The following is a 2,811-nucleotide window of genomic DNA, read 5'->3' as shown; positions in this document are numbered from 1 at the left end:
ATTGGCCTCCTTCGGTTTTTAACGAACATGGGCCATTAATTGAAAATCAAAGGGGACGACGCGTCACGTTTTACTTCCAAAAATGCCGTTTTGTTCTGATGAGCTCCCCCAGGTTTCCTGAGGGCCTTACTTAGACTCTTAAGTTGTTTTTTTATTTGTTTTTACTCGACTATGAGACCGTTTTAAAAAGATTTCGCTCTTAACTTTGTCCAACTGATCTGTCAAGTTTAAAAATGGCTCCTTAACTCAAAGATTGAAGTTTCCTCACAGAAACATCATTTGTTGTAATTTTTCAATTGAATCAAAGACCTTAAAGATAACAGTCTGAAGACAAACACCTGATGGCTGCCACCGTATGTGGATCTTAGGAAGCACCTGTTTTAAACGACGGCGTTTTACCTGAAGGTGAGAACTTACCCTGCTGAGTTTGTGCTCCGTCTTGGTGCAGGCGTCCATGAAGGTCTGACCGATGACGTGCAGCGAGGCGTCCACCACCTCCGTCGCGTGGACGTCAAAGATAAAGTGCGGGTTTCTAAGGATGTTCACCCAGAACCGCATAGGCAGGCTGCAAGAACAGGAAGGAAGTTAAAATCCAACAAATAACGAGTCTCTCAGTCAGGATGGTGAGATATGGGAATAAATTATACTAATTTATGTTTTGGGTCCTTTCCTATGTTTCTATTTGGGTTATTTCTAAAACCCATCCTCCATTCATTAACTGAGTGTTAATCCTCCTTCCTTTAAGTGTTAATTATGACTAAACAGGTCATTAATGATGGGCGGATTATCGGATGCATGTCCGGTTTTAGACCATCGCTGATGAATATTTCATTATCCCTCTTGTTAACACGTCCTCACAGTGACTGAGATCAGGTTAGTTGGGAGGCAGCGAGGTTACAGAGACGCATCCCTCCGTCATCTAGCCGACCAGATAACAGCCTGCCAATTAAACCAGGCTTTCATGTGGTCGGCTGCCTGGTTCAGCAGCAACCAGGAGGTAATTACTCTCTAGCTGAGCTGATGAGATACGAGCCGCGCACGCAGAGGCCGGGCCTGTGAAGCAGGATAATTATTTCTCTGTGGAGGTTCAGAGCAGCTTTGAAGACAAGCAGGTGAATCAGTTAAAATCAGGATGTTTCATCCTGAGAGAGTGATGCACTCAAAGCTAACTCCTGTCATTTAGCCTGAAGTCAGCCTAAAAATCTGATGAATTTAATCGTCTGGGAAGCAAAACACCCAAAGATATCTGGTGAGAACAGTTTCTGGATCCATTTCATTTAAAATTTAATAAACTCCCCTTTTCAACAACCCTGAAATGATGTCTGAAGGACTTTATATCAACCTGTCTGGTCAGGGAGTCTCGCTGTATGATGTGTTAAAGTACGTTAATGATAAATCAAATGGGTTAAAGGAAGAAATAAACACCTTAAAGTTCTGTTAGGAGACCATTTACTTTCAGAACCCTGAACATATATTGCCTTCCCTCTTTAAAAAACTTTTAAATTTTATGGCAGAAGAAATAAAATCACTGGTAGAAAAAGCTTCTGCATCTTTGCTTCCAGCAGACGGTCGTCTCTAACGTCTCCTGGGTTGGCCGGCCGGTCATCGGTTCTATCTGAGGGACAAGTTTTCTAAAGGCTTTTGGTTTGTGATCAGAGATGCAGGTAATCATGGCAGACAAACGGGCCCACAGCATCACTGATCCTCTACTATACTTTATGGGCATTTAGAGCTTTTTCCATATTTATAGCTTTAATAACTGTTGCTGTTTTATAACCAGAGTTCCCAGTAGAAATCTCTGATTCAATCTCCTTGAACCCCAGTCGTCCTCAGCAGACGGCCGCTCACTGCGAGTCTGGTGAAAGTAGTGTTGCACCGATACCAGTATGGAGCGGGGCCCCGATCCTGCACTAAAAAAGGTGGTATCGGTATCGGCGAGTACCAACCAATAGGGCACTGATACCATTTTGAGAGCCAAAAGTTTCTTTAACTATTGTCACCCATTCCAGGTAGGCAATAAAAAGCATTTTTCCTGCTTCACAAAGGTAGGCAGCAGCTTGAAGCCATGATGGAAATTATTTTACATCACAGTAGAATGCAGTTCGTCATTTATACACACATAAATTTCAAACAAATGGTATCGGCCGATACTGCACCAAAAAATGTCATCTGCACAATTCCTCTCCACTGTCGCTACAAGCATGCTTAAGGCCAATTTATGCTTCTGACGCATAGCCTCTGCAAACGTCAAATCTGAATCTGTGCGTGACCACGCCCCCCGCGCAGAGGTTCTGCAGCCGTCGTTGCAAACATAAAAAAAATCCTGATTACATGTCATACGGTCGCAAACCCGCCAGACCTCAAGCGGAAGTTTGCAGACTAAAAGCAGCTGTTGTTGGTTCCTGGTATGCCTTTCCGGCTGACTGTGTGGTCGTCCTTCTCGATGCGATGCTGGGGCGCGCCATTTTTAAAACCCGAGGAGTAATAACAGCAATGGATAACTACGACGAAAGGTTTGGAAGTACAACCAGTTGTACGATGCCTCAGACATGTTTTGGAAAATAAACACTCCAGCCGGCGAAGTTCTGTGACAATCCGCCGAAATTCTCCCAAGTTCTCCAATAGGTTCCCCCTCGCTCTTTGGCGGGAAACTGCTGCATCCCTAGAAATTCCAGACCGACGTTGCAGAATCACACCAGAAAAACTGGTTGGCGACATTTGATGTGTGCAGCTGCAGAAGTATAATCCACCCATTGCTGAAGAGTCAATGAGTCGATGCAATCAGCTGGTTTTCCTTAGATAGAAAACTTT

At 44.0% G+C, this 2,811-nt stretch overlaps 1 protein-coding gene across 1 annotated transcript in view; it reads right to left on the bottom strand.

Annotated features, from left to right (window-relative positions):
• Positions 1–2,811, bottom strand: part of LOC107090504 (plexin-B2-like) — a 223,629-nt gene that overhangs the window by 3,084 nt on the left and 217,734 nt on the right. Inside the window, exon 36 of the mRNA XM_015383917.1 lies at positions 418–565. Within this exon, the coding sequence (XP_015239403.1) occupies positions 418–565 (148 nt within the window). The remainder of the gene's footprint in view (positions 1–417; positions 566–2,811) is intronic.

This window comes from Cyprinodon variegatus, unplaced genomic scaffold (genome assembly GCF_000732505.1).
Source record: "Cyprinodon variegatus isolate N-32 unplaced genomic scaffold, C_variegatus-1.0 Scaffold298, whole genome shotgun sequence".
Taxonomy (NCBI): Eukaryota; Metazoa; Chordata; class Actinopteri; order Cyprinodontiformes; family Cyprinodontidae; genus Cyprinodon; species Cyprinodon variegatus.
The sequence above is the reverse complement of the archived record's forward strand: the minus strand, read 5'-3'. Positions and strand labels throughout refer to the sequence as shown.